The sequence below is a fragment of the Heloderma suspectum genome, chromosome 2 (genome assembly GCF_057233095.1).
Source record: "Heloderma suspectum isolate Gila_16-S chromosome 2, 16-S_ref, whole genome shotgun sequence".
Taxonomy (NCBI): Eukaryota; Metazoa; Chordata; class Lepidosauria; order Squamata; family Helodermatidae; genus Heloderma; species Heloderma suspectum.
The window spans coordinates 56,640,790-56,653,620 of record NC_139459.1 but is presented as its reverse complement, the minus strand read 5'-3'; the positions used below and the strand labels follow the sequence as shown (position 1 = coordinate 56,653,620).

Genomic DNA, 12,831 nt, shown 5'->3' with positions numbered 1-12,831 from the left:
GGCATGAGAAGGACATGTCTCACTTCACACTGGGCTTTGGAGAAGGCAGAATAGCATAAGTCTGCCTTGTTGCTTCTACGTCTTTGAAGTCCAGTGTGAAGATAGAGAAGATCCCTCCCCCCCCCCCTTCTGCCAAGATCTCCGCACATGGCAGAAGACTTGGGGAAAGGATCAGGTCACTGGAAACAATGAGTAATTGTTGAATATTAAAGCCAAGTTAAAATTAGTAAGCTCCTGATCACCCTTTTCTCTTTCCATTTAACTGACAAGGTAATGGAGCATGCTGCTGCATGTAGGGTCAACATTTTCACCTCTCCCCTCAAACAGATGTGACACACTAGGCATGCTTACCTGCAGTAAACTCTGCTGAACAGAGTAGGTAAATATGCACAGGATTGCCTGGTAAATTTCATAAATATGCCAAATAGTACAGTTTTAAGAACCAAGCTATGATACATTTTATGCGGTTAAACAGTAAGTTATGTCTGATGAGAAACTATTGCCATATATTTAAATTTTACCCCCAAATTTCTGTTTTCCCCCAGAAAACAAAAACAGCATTTCCCCCCCCCATGGATTCTAACTTTTCAGAAATTTTACATCTAAGAATGATCTGTTGTCTACAAAATTATCTGGTAGATAAACTGAATCTGCTGAGTAAGAGTTAACATCAATCAGAATGTATCCGTCAACTGAACATAACAGAGCTAAAATGTACTCTGAAAAGCTTAAGGCCGCTTGGATCTATTTTGTAACTCTTATCTCTGCTTGGAACTTGATTTGCTTTCTAGTCATTTCTGATCTAAATTCCTTGTCCTCCATGGCAATATTATAATTCCTGCTTTGTAAAAGAGAAGTTGGAAATGAGAAATTAAGACAAATGGGGGTACATTTGCAGTAACTGAGCTGTTTCTGCCCCACCATGCACTTGCCACACAACAAAGGGAGGAGCAAAGCAGGCAGTCTGTGTACATATCATTCAAAATTAAACCAGAAGTTTTTGGCTTAAAGTGATATGTGAATATAGTGGGTAGGATTTTAGCAGGAACAACTCTGTCAGGAATCATTGTAAGTCATTGTCCCAATGCATTACACAATTACATCCTTTGGAAAGTGGCTGATATGTTGAGGGCCACTGGGAAAGGTTCCATTACCTCTTAACTTGAATATTGTAAAGAGCCAGCGGGGTACAGTTGTTAGAGTGTTGGACTAGTACTCAGGAGATCTAGATTCTAGTCCTCACTTGGCCATGAAGCTCACTGGGTAACTTCAGGTCAGTCACTGACTCTCAACCTAACCCGATTCACAAGGTTGTTATGAGGAGAAAATGGAGAGAACAACGTAAGCTGCCTAGGGTTCCTTATAGGGGGAAAAATAGGATATAAATGTAATAAATACTGTGAGTAGAGACATTTCAAATGTTTTTTAGAGCTATCTCCACAGTCTTTGTTATATCCTGTGCCAAATCCCTTCACATACTTGACACACACACTATGTATTCTATCATTGGGAACACAAGGTATTGTTTCAATAATTTTAAAAAAAGGGGGGAGGGGGAAGAAAAAGCCTAGCACACTTACACTCCATATGCCTCCAGAGGGATATGCAAGTTTAGTAACTGAATCCATCATATGTGTCAGTCACTTTACAATAATATTTGTCAAATCTGCACAAGGGGAATCAAACAAATTTACTTCTCCTGATGTCGAGGGTGAGGGGGAGAGATAAGGTTCTCGATAAAAGCCGTGTGTGTGTGTGTGTGTACACACACACACATACACACACACACACACACACATATTCAGGGCAATCTACAGCTATTGCTTGTTTAATGAAGTGAAAATGTCTGTTGTGGAAAAGTATAATAGATTTTCTATTTTATTACTATGCATGCACTTGCCCACTGTTACATTTTCTCACAATACTCTGGAAAACAGCATCTAAGTTCTTATTTAATAAACATGCCATTCTCTTCGTTCAATAATAAAACAAATTACACATTTAATGCAGTAATTTTAAACCCACCAACCACCAAGGCAGGATTCAGTCATTTTATATTACAGATCTAAAAGCCTGCCCATCATAATTTAACTAAAATTTAAAAAAGATTCACAGCAATTAACTTAAAATTTATTCACACAAGTTAGTGGCATATACAGTATTTGAGAATCTTCAGTTCTTGCCAAGCAGCCTTCATTACCGCCTTATTAAATTACCTCTAAAGGACATTAGCAAGTAGTGGCATGCCCTAGGTAGGTGAGAAAGGGCATTTAAAACAAAGAAGTTGAAACAAACACTTCAAATAATGACTCCGAAATCTTGGTTCCCCCACACACAGATTTTGCTAACAGGTATGTTTTGTCCTTGTGCTCAGTATATTAGGGAGTGAATAGAAGTGTATAAGGGGGGAAGGGAGAGAACACACAAGCCAATTCCTTTGCTGACATCTTGGTTTGCAGCAGAGAAGTTTGCTGCTACATCCAAAGGGTGCAAACTATTGTTTGACAGGCCGAGGGGGAAACTGGCATGAGCCCAAGACTCAGATCAAACCATGGTTCGCTATTGGGTAACTATGTCCCAGTTTGGATAGTTACATACAAAGCTCAAGAAGAGGTATATTGTTACTGCTCAGAAGAAATACAACACCATATATGGTTCATATAAAACTTTATTGCACTGCTATCTCATGTTCCCCAAATGCAAAAGATCACTGCCAATCTTCCTCCTGGGATTTTATTTCTGGGGCTGCCCTAAATGAAGATCACATTTCACCCAAGAGCATGTACTTTTTAACTATGGCTTCTTACTGGTATGTAAGAAACTGACAAGAAGCAACTGAAGCAGCCTTAGAATGTGCTTATACAAGATCAAAGACTAAAGAAATGCAGTCACCTGTGTAAACTCCTGCTGCAACAGACAGTTATTAGACAATATGTTAACTGTGTAACTGCATCAACATGTCTGATTTTTTTTAAAGCAGCCATAGAGACCCTAATCAGGACTGCAGCACCCACAGTTCCTTATAGCACAGTCCTGATGTGAATCCTGCACTATGGTTTAGCCATGAGTTGTTAACCATTTCACAATCCAACAACAAACCATGGGTTCTCTTCCTGGGTTGTTCGTGATTAACAACCCCATGGTTAAACCATAGTGCAGGGTTCGCACATAATGACAACCCATGATTCAATGACAACACATACTCAACTCGGTCCTCATGTAACGGCAGCCTAGAGTACAAGTCATTAAAAGCAGTACTCTAGTAACAGTTTGGCCCTTACATCCTTGTGTATTTACACTGGTTTGTTCTTGGTTTCTTTTTGCTTACCTTGTGAAGTTCCCTAACCTCCAAAGGTTTCTTTATACCATAAACCCAACATAGTAGACAGTCCTTAAATCCACCCAATGCTGTAGCCTGAAAGAGCACATTGAGCTAGCCACCACACTTACAGCCCAATCCTATGCATGTTTACTAGGTAATCGCAATGAGTTCAGTGGAGTTTATTCTCATACATGGGATTGCAGCCTTAGTGTTTGCCCTGAACGTAGTACCACTCGTAGCTACAAGATACCAAAATAGAATTTGGGGGGGGGGGACCCTGTGGAGAATTCAAATTCAAGAATGAAGTAAGGGCCCAGTTTGGATAGTTCTTACTGAATGTACTGTTAGATGTGGTCCAAAATCAGGATCTCAAATTCTTTTAGAAAAATAAAAAGCACAAGCGATCCAAGCAACTGATCTGTGGTTTTCACAATCTCAGACAGATATCTTGGACATCTGTTTCAGTTCAACTGCCAACAACTATGTGGCTAACAAATTGGTCAAAGTCAGCAGTCCACACAGTTTCACCTGTCCTTGCAGAAGTTAAGGTTTCTAACTGGGTGCTAACTCTTACTATGTATTTTCTGTTGCTACATCTAGCTGCTATTTTTCATGCAAGAATGAGAAACTAGTGAGAAGTTTAAAACTACTGGGAAGTTTAGATGGCACAACTCTTGCATCTGTGGCAGCAAGCAAGTTTATGTTGTTAAAATGTAATCCTGTCTCATATGACACTTTCAATTAAGCCAATAAAACATGCTACCCAGCAGCTACATAAGCACAAAGATCACCAGTGATTAAAGTGCTGGCAGAACTGTTTTGTGTTGAGAACATAAGCATAGTTCAACTTCACATAAACATAAAACATAAAATAGTTAATTTGAATTCAAATTTGAATATCACTTCAAATCTAAACACGAACATTAGCTTTCCTCCCCTAATAGCTATCGAATTCTAAAAATACCAGCATTTCTAGCAGAGACTATACTGTGGCCACAGTACATCTTAGGATCAGGTTGCAAATCTCACTTGCATCTACATACACGAAAACAGCTGATTTCAGTTTTACATACTCCCACATAAGTACATTTAGAACTGCCAATGTAAAGCAAGTTCCACTACAACAGAGGACTGTTCTACAATTTTAGAACAGGGATAAATTTAACACTCAGTCCCAGCAGATCTCAAAAGGATTTGCTTCAGATATTTTATTTATATAATGGATTGGATCCAACTTTTTCCTTCCACCAACAGAGGGTCCGCTAATCCTTTGGAGCAGAGGGTTGCAGCGGGGAATAGGGATGTTGGAGGAATCCATGTTGGGGATGGAGCTTGGTGAGTTTTTGCTGACTTGGCCCCCTGGACTCTCAACACAGGTTGAGTCAAGCCAGCTCGTGGTCTTCCACCATTGCCACTTTGTGCATGAGTGTCTCCTCCCTGCATGCAAATGGCTCCTTTTCCCTCCCAGGACCCAAGAACAAAAAGCAGCCATTTTACACACAGCGTCTGCAAGTTCCGGCGGGGAGTCCGTGGCTCAGAAAAATCTGTTGAGCCCCAAGAGGGCTGGATTTCCCAGTGCAGGGCATCTTAGCAGAAAGAAGGGTCCCATTCCATCGGCACTATCCGTTCCACTGGTGGAACTACAAAGTTGGTTCCAACCCAATATTAGTACATCCAAGATTCCCATACATATATAAACCACACATTACCATAATATCTGTGCAAGTTCATATGGTTTACTCTAAAGAGACTACAGAACTGCTGCAAAGGAAAAACATACATCTCTACAACTTAACACTACTAAGACAAGATCAATGAAACCTTGGGGGTGGGAAATCTGTCATTTTCTATATACTACCATGCATTATTTAAGGAGCACATTTTACTGTGAAGTAATTTTGAAACGCTAGTTTGACTACTTTTTAAAAAACTTGCACTCTTGGCTTTCACATTGTATTCACAATCATGCGTAGCCTGATTCTGTGCATTTTTACTCCAAAATTAATTCCACTAAGTTCAATGGGACTTCCTTCCAAGCAAGCAGGAGTGCAGTTTAGAACATACTGAAACCCCAACTTCTACCATAGAGCATTTTAACTACCCCGACTATGAATACTTCTGATTAGTTGTCAGTGTTAAAAGGCTAACTAACCCATGCAAAATTGTCATATGTGCATCTTTAGAATCTTTAGAAGTACATCACTATATTTCCCATTTAAGCTTTTAAAAGCCAAGGATTGATTTATAACACATTTGGGCTTTGATTGTGAGAAAAGCATCTGGAAAGACTAGAACATTGGTCTTCAAATGGTAGGTCCCAAGCAGATTTTGCCATGATCTAAGTCACCACTTAGCAGCACCACCACTATATTTATTGCTTTTTAAGGCATTTAGGACAATGAAGGGTAACCAGATTTTTTAAAACACAGCATTCCTTCATCTTTAACAGCTATGTCAAAGAGATTTTGATTGCGCATCATGTAAGGTATAAACAACCTTGCAGCTACACCTGTAGAAGTTCTTTTTGGCATGACCAGCTCAGCAGCAGCAGAATAAAATCTGCATGGAGAAGGTCCCAGATTCAATCCCTGGTATCTCTAGATAGGGCAGGGAAAGATAGGAATCCCTGCAGAGCTAGAATTGGGGGGGATGGGGACAAACGGGCCTACATGGTAAATGTACGTAACACACACACGGAAACAGGCCTCACATTGCAGTTTAGAATTACCAACGAGTCCTGTACACGAAAAAAAAAAAAAAAGACTGAAGCCTACTGAACTACAGAAAACGGTAGTGTGGCTTGGGAAAAATGTGGCCCAAGGTTTTGCAAAATGCACCCTTCGGGGGAAAGCTTTCGGGTTTGTGTTGAGGCGAATTTTTAAAGTTTTTATTTAAAAGGGGGGAAACTTAATCCCAGGATCTCAGTTTTTCCAGGCAGGCAGGCAGCTGACTAAACCAATTAAGGCTGCTTCCAACGGGATGCGGGTGGAGAAAGAGGCGGGGGCAAAGAAACTTTCACGAGTTGCCCGGAGTTTGACACACACACACACACACACACACTTACTTTTCCCACTGGGTGCGGTGCTGGAATGGGAAGCCGGGGCGGTGGGACAGAACCAGCAGGGCCCCCCGGGGTGGGGGGAGCGGGTAAAGAGGCGATACTCACTGGTTGGTGGGGGGCGCATTCAGAGGGATGGCCACCTCCTCCTCTTCGTACTCGGGCCCGTCCAGCGAGTCGCCTTCCTCGACTGTGCTCAGCCCCCCGGCCGGAAGCGGCGGCTGCGGAGGCGGCGGCAGTGGAGGGAAGCCCCCAGCGGCGGCGAAGGTGCCGCCGCCGCCGCCCGCCTCGGGGAGCGCCGGCGGCGACGGGCCCTTGGACATCTCCGCAGGGGCAGGCCTGGAGCACCCCAGCGAGTGGAGCCCCGGCGCGGGAGCGGCGCTCAAGCCGGAGCCCCCCAGAAGAACGGCGGCTGCGGTGCTTTTGCTGCTGCTGCGGGCGTTGGCGGCTGGCGGGCAGTGCCCCCCCGGCTCCCCGGCCGCTCCCGAGCCGCCCTCTTCGCCGCCAGCCTCGGCCGCCGCCATCATGCTGCTCGGCTCGCCCCACCCCTTCCCCGCCCCTCCTGGGGCAGAGCGCGGCCGAGAGGAGGCGACAAAGAGACGGAGGGGAGCGAGGGAGTTCGCCCGCCTTTACCTCAGCGGGGAGGGCGGAGCCAAGGGGGACCCGCCGCCTGAGGCGGTGAATGGGAACAATGGGAGCGAGCGAGCCGCCCGCCCCGAGGCTCGGCCAGTCAGTCCCCGCGTGGTGAGGTAACCCGGCAGCGGGCGTTAGGCTTCACCTCCTTCCTTCCTTCTCTTCGCCGCTGCCGCTTCACGCGTTTGCTCAGTCAGTCTCCCTTGGGCGCAGATTGGCCGCTCGTGAAGAAGCAGCGCCTCCCACTCCCTTGTTTCTCGACTGCTGCCGCCCTCCTCCTTTCTCACCCCTGCCTGCGCGGAGTGCGCATGCGCATCCCGTCTGCGCCTGCCGCCGCCTACCACAAGCAGCCCCCCAACCTTCTGGGGAGGTGACTCCGTTAGGCGGGAGCCCTTTTTAAAGGCGGCGGAATCTGCATTATGTTGCTGCGGCTGAAGGTGCCTGCTCTTTTAAAGGACTACACCCCCCATAAGTCCAGCTGGTCCGGCTCACTAAGGCCTAGGCGCCATTCTCGTCTTCAAACGCCACAGCTGAACGACAAGTTCAAGAGTGGGTGGCGGACTGGCGGTGTTCGTCTGTGGCAGGAAAAACTACAGCAGGGCTTACCTGGGAGTACTATTGAACCCAGTGGGGTGGACTTCCACGTGAACTACGCATAGGGTTGCCCTGTTCATGACGCAACAGGCTCATGAGCTCCTCGGATGCCTGGAGTGGGCTGTAGTTCACAGAAGCTTATGTATTAATAAATGTATTAAGTTTTTAAGGTGCCTCAAGATGTAGTTGTTAGGACCAGGCAAGTCTGCAGTTGTTTTCTCAGGTAAACACGCACAAAAGGGCCCTGTAGCGTCTTAAAAACCAATCAGTGTGTTGAGGCGTAAGCTAGTTCACAAGAGCTTATGCCAGAATAAATCTGGTAGTCTTTAAGTGCTACAAGAGGCTCTCTGTGTGTTCTGTATTATTATCTTTATACACCACCTTCCCTTCAAGGAGCTTAAAGAGAGTTACATGGTTCTCCCCCTCCGGTTCTGTTTTAACCACAACCCTGTGAGGTAGGGGTAAGCTGAGAGATGGGGACAGGCCTAAGGTTACCCAGTGAGCCTTATGGCTGGATGGGGGTTTGAACCTGGGTTTCCCCTTTTCTAGTCCAACATTCTAATAACTACGCTATACTCTCTCTTAATAGACAGCAGAGCTGTCCATGGAATTTGTGTCCTCATGTGTACCCAGGTCTTCTCCATTGTTGCCTTGGTTGGAAGTAAGCCCCACTGAATTCAATAGGGCTTCCTCCTACCCAGGTCAGTGTCGGTGGTGTTGTGGTAAATTTTGAAGTGCAGGTGTTCATCATGACAATCCTCATAACCACGGCCCCAAGAAGAGTCCAAAACTGCAGGCAGCTGTGTTGATCCATATCAACAAATCAGTTCTAGCAGTTTTATCGCCACCAGGAGCAGGTCTTTTGTAAAGTTGATGGGTCTTAATTGCTCATTCAGGACAAAGCCACCCATGGGACACCTGATTTTTAACAAACCCACTGCAGCCCCTGAGCCTCTTTTAAAGCTGTTCCTGAGAGTTGGGATCTTCTGGAACAGTATGGGATATGGCATGGAGGACTGCAGTATGTAGGGGTGATTGGTAAAAAAAATCCTATGTCCTGCCATGTGCAAGTGCAAGCACTTTCCACTAGTACAAAACCACCGTTGGATACAGCCCTGTGCCTTTAATATCAGTAGCCGAGGCATTCCAGTCATTGGGTCTGGAACCAGGGCAGCCTATATGCCCATGGGTCTTATCTTCCACAGTTGCTTGAAAATTAGATCAAACCCCATGAATAGTTTGGATGGTTATAATGTGTTAATATATTGCTGTTATCTAGCATTTCAAAGATACTTTATTTTTTACTAGATGCAATGAGATAGTGGTATCAAATAGGATTCTTGTGCTTGACTTGCTCCATGGGCTTCTTTATAATGCTTATTTTTATTCATATTTGTAAAAGTATTTAATAGCTTTCTTTGTATAACAACATCTCTCAGAGACAAACAATGGAGGTTATTGAATGTACATTGAATAAGAGAATAGTTGGATCTGCCCCATCCATGAATTTCATTTGTTCTCTAGCTGACTTGTCTCTGAGAGAAAAAAAAAAAAATTCTTTCAGTTTGAAGGCAAATTTTATTAGCAAATATTGGGTACAGCTATGGGGTGTAAATCTGGCCCAGATCTAGCAAACCTATATATGGATTGGTGGGGACATCAATACATTCTATCTGCCAGTAATGAATTCTTTAAAATATTTTTATGTACAAAGGATTTCTGGATGATATAGTCATCTTTTAGAAAGGATGGGGGGAATTGGGGTGGGGGGAATTGAAAGAATTTGGACAATATATTAATAGATTATGGGATAAAAACAAATCTGAGTAAATTATGACTGTCTTAAGATCAACTTTCTGGATGTAGAGGTAAGATTACAGGATTCACACAGATGTGGAGAGGAAACCTACTGATGCCAATTCTTCCCTGGCATATGAAAGCTTCCACCCTGGCTATTTAAAAAGGAATTTATGATATTCCCAGATGATAAGACTACATAGTAATAGTAGGGACTTCCCCAGACAGCTAAAATTCTCATAGACGATCTTAAGCAAAGGAGGCTATCTTTGTAGGGTTTTGAAACAAGCACAGTATAATGTTAAAAACAGGGACAGGAGAATGTTATTAGAGCCTAAGAAAAATCAAGGAAGTTATAGTATCCCTAATCTATTACGGATATACAAGGCAAATCAAAACTGTGGGTTGCAAATATTGACATCTCCTGGAAGAAATCCCATGGTGCAGAAGTAATCCTGCGTTTACTGGTAAATGTGTGCATAATTTGAGAGAGATACTGGTTCACAGTACTTTAAAAGCTTCACCTTTGGTATCTTCTAGTATTGGTGGTGGTAATTACCCCTGTGTCCATTGCAGTGTATGTGGAAACTGTATTAAACTTAAATTTAGGGCACAATCCTATCTGATCCTCCCCTAGTAGTTGTAAGCCTCTGTTAGGGCTGAATCCTATGCATGCAGCATGTTATGACAGAAAAAAGTCCTACAACTCCCAGCATTCTCTCGTCAATATGGCTGGCCTGGGAATGCTGGGGGTTGTAGAACTTTTTTCTGTTGAAACATGCATAGGATTGCACTGTTAGAAACCCTTCCGATAATCAGTATCACTTCACTAAGGAGTTTATGGATTACAATACTAAAGGAGTCATCTATGCTGTTAAATGTCCTTGCAATTTGATATATGTAGGTATGTCCACCCAAGCTATTAGGATTAGCGAACACAAGAGCTGCATCCATTTAGAAAAGCTCCAGGCTCCCATGGTGAAAAATCTTAATGACTTGGGCATGATGAAAAGAATCCAAAGTTCTGGACAATAGAAAGGATCCAAGTACATGGGACATCACCAAATGAGAGGGGAAAAATCTTCTGGGCACATACTTTAAAGACAGCACAGCTTCATGGACTAAATGAAGATTGTAATTGGATGCCAGTCCTGTAACCTCCCCTTGTTGGTACTGTCTTATCTTGTACATGCAACTTGCCATTGTTTTGTTTTCATTTTTGTTAAGTGTTATTTTTTGTTCTACACTTGTTTGTGGGGGGGAAATTGTACTAATTGTGAACAGCTATTTACTTTATGCCTTGTAGTAGGATGGGTGTTTCTTTAAAACATAGGCTTTGTTTCGAGGGCCTTGAGAGCACCTTACCCAGTAATAGGTAAATACAGACATGCCTTCCAAATTGATTTGATAACACACCTGCACTGAGGTTTGATTGGGGCTAGTAGTCTGGTTCACAACATCAAACTTAGTTGGTGTGTTAGTATTCCAAAAATTGTTTTGAACAAAGCTGTTTTGTTAATTTCGGTTTTGGTAAATGGTTTCTACAAGCAGAAAGGATTTATCATCTTGGTAAGAATCTCTAGGCTTTTTTTATTTTGGGTTGTTCTCTGGTCCTTTATACTAATTTCTATATCATGGGCTAGTTATATGGTAGACATACCTGAGAGATCACTATTGAAAATTAACTTAAGGAGCAATCCTAGGCAGCTGGGGAGAGGCAGCTGCCTCCGAACTCAGAGGTGACTGCCTATCCAATGCACAGCTGGAGGAGCGCAGAGGGGATCCTCCACTCCACATTCCAGCCACCCTGCATTCACAGCTAGACGGCTGTTTTTGCCCTGCATTCACAACTAGATGTCACTTCTGCACTCCCTGCCCTGGAAATGCCCCCTTTTTCCCTGCTCTGCGGTGGTCTTACGAGCACAGAGCATGGGGACAATTCCCACCGCCTACAAGGTGGTTCTCCCGGAACTGACCTTGGAGCGCAGGCTCCTAGGTCAGTTCCTGGAAACCGATCAATCCTGTGGCCATCTAGCTGCTGTCTAGCCTATGCATGTTTAGACAGAAAAAAGTCATACGACTCCCAGCATTCCCCAGGCAGCTGTTGCACTTTCTGGGAGTTATAGGACTTTTTTTCTGTCTAAACATGCATAGGATTGCACCCTTAGGGTTGTTTTTTATACGTTTCAGAACTTACGAGGGATTTTTTTTTGCCTTTTTTCTTTTATGGGTTATGGGTTGAATGGTGTGGATCTCAGTTTCTGTTTATATAACAACTACTGGTAAATATATATTTACTTGACTGTTTTGGTGTGGCATATAATCTCAGGTATATTTAAGATTGCTTTCCAGATTCCATATAGGAATATAATGCTAATCTTGCCTTAGCAAGAGTTGTAAAGATTGTTTATATATTTTCTCCAACTGAAGAGGACCAGATTTGTCAAACTGTGTTTGGGAAATTAGTATTGTGAATATGTACAGTCTATGTATTTGATGTATTTATGGACATTTGTGATTGCTAATTCATTTGTTTTAATTTGAGTGAGATATTGGTATTTATATTGACATTTTGCTGTATTTTTGGACATACATTTTTTTCCCTTTAATCTCTTGTTTTTGTGGTTTGAAAGTGGTTAAGGATAGAATTGTTTTGTTTCTTTTTGTTTCTTTTTTGTTCGGCATGAACTGCCAGTTATATATACACTGATCTCACAGAAACTGAGATCCATTGTCCCTATTGTGTCACCTGGTCCCTGCTGAGTTGATAGCTGCAGTTCAGTTCTGGCCATCTGCATCAGTAGTACCAACCATAGCAGAGAGCTTTGGCCAGCTGGCATAGTGGTGCAATAAGAAGGTACATAGGTCCTGATCCCTAGTTTGAGACCCCTAGCTCCTCACAAGCTTAAAGAAGAAATTCATGTTTGGGCACAAATGAAAGGTTTATGCAAAAAGTTCTAGCAAAAGCACTGTATAGAATATAAGGTCCAGCTCACATAAGAAGAGCCATGCTGAATCAGAGGTTCATCTAGTCCAGCATTCTGTTCACACAGTGGTCAACCAACCTATTCATCCATTTTGAATTAGGCAAATTAGTTGCATTTTAAATCAATGTGATATTTTGTTTTGTTATTTGTTCTGGTAAAGAATGGTCAGTGCTTCAGGACAAGGATGAGAAGGATGGTTGCTGTGTTTTTCTTTGGAAAAATAGGAATGGGGAGGGGGTAATAAGGAAGTTGAGAAGCTAATAGCGGCTTCCTCTTCCCTACCCCATATGCATCCTGACATATGAATTTATTGGAGAAATGCAAGCTTCCAATATGGCTCCTGTGTTTTCTTCTGTCAGTACGGGATGTTTTCACTGTCTTAGTTGTCACAGGAAAGGAAAAAGGAATGTTCATCTATTGGTTTAATTACACAAGGACAA

General features: G+C 43.1%; 1 protein-coding gene across 2 annotated transcripts in view; it reads right to left on the bottom strand.

Moving 5' to 3' along the window:
* The window catches only part of RASA1 (RAS p21 protein activator 1), a 68,391-nt gene extending 61,471 nt beyond the window's left edge, over positions 1-6,920 (bottom strand). For both annotated transcript variants that reach the window (XM_084833611.1, XM_084833612.1), the window contains exon 1: positions 6,489-6,920. In XM_084833611.1, coding sequence (XP_084689737.1) covers positions 6,489-6,907 — 419 coding nt within the window. In that variant the 5' untranslated portion in view covers positions 6,908-6,920. The remainder of the gene's footprint in view (positions 1-6,488) is intronic.
* Between the last annotated feature and the right edge of the window lie 5,911 nt (positions 6,921-12,831).